This window comes from Penaeus monodon, chromosome 29 (genome assembly GCF_015228065.2).
Source record: "Penaeus monodon isolate SGIC_2016 chromosome 29, NSTDA_Pmon_1, whole genome shotgun sequence".
Classification (NCBI taxonomy): Eukaryota; Metazoa; Arthropoda; class Malacostraca; order Decapoda; family Penaeidae; genus Penaeus; species Penaeus monodon.
This window is the reverse complement of record NC_051414.1, coordinates 31,070,029-31,070,801: the sequence shown is the minus strand read 5'-3', so window position 1 is coordinate 31,070,801 and position 773 is coordinate 31,070,029. Positions and strand designations below refer to the sequence as shown.

The 773-nt window shown below is 32.9% G+C and overlaps 1 protein-coding gene across 1 annotated transcript in view; it reads right to left on the bottom strand.

The window, feature by feature from the left end:
• Positions 1 to 773, bottom strand: part of LOC119592145 (CDK2-associated and cullin domain-containing protein 1-like) — a gene marked incomplete in the record, with an annotated part of 6,988 nt that overhangs the window by 351 nt on the left and 5,864 nt on the right. The window contains 2 exon segments of the mRNA XM_037940965.1: positions 276 to 391; positions 654 to 756. Of these exon segments, the coding sequence (XP_037796893.1) occupies positions 276 to 391; positions 654 to 756 (219 nt within the window).

Sequence of the window (773 nt, the reverse complement as noted above, 5' to 3'; positions counted from 1 at the left end):
CAGTAGATGATCAGAGGGGAGACAAGTGAAAAAACAGATTTTGGATTATTTTTCTTCCCCCCACTCCCCCCCTTTTAAAAACTATGCCATATAAACCAAGAAAGATTATGGTAACATATTTACAAATAGAAATGCATCAGTGACAGAGAAGAAACCTCTAACAAGCTGAAATATAGGAATGTCATGAAAAAAACACACAAAAACTACTGCAAATAATTCAAACATCTGCATAACATATTTCACTAAAATACTGGTACTTCTCCAGGACTACTAACCTGTGGATACGTCTGTGCATACGCTGGTCTTAACTTGTAAAGATTCTTGACAAGAGATGCTAAAACATGAGGAGCCACGTAGAATGGTTTTGCTTCGGTTATATGTTTTATCAATGCTGAAACAAAATGTAAGAGTATGTATATGAATCTAGAACAATAAAATGCATGAAAAAATTTCAAAACTTAAAAGTGAACATTAGTAAACTCACAACTAGTTTTCATTTAGAGCCCAATTGCCATATTTTCAAAATAAGTTTCCAGGTCTCCATATAATCAGCATTATGAATATACAAAATTTTTGACTACTCAGTACCATACCCTGTCATTACAAAATGAGAATAACTTTTCAAAGAATGTAGTAAATGTATTGGCACTTACCCAATAACCTAGCTATAACAGGGTCAATAACAGCTGTACAAAATATCTTTTGAAGTTCTGTCCGTAGTGTTGATGATAATTTAGTTTCTACATACACTCTATTCTGTAAGAAAGGAACAA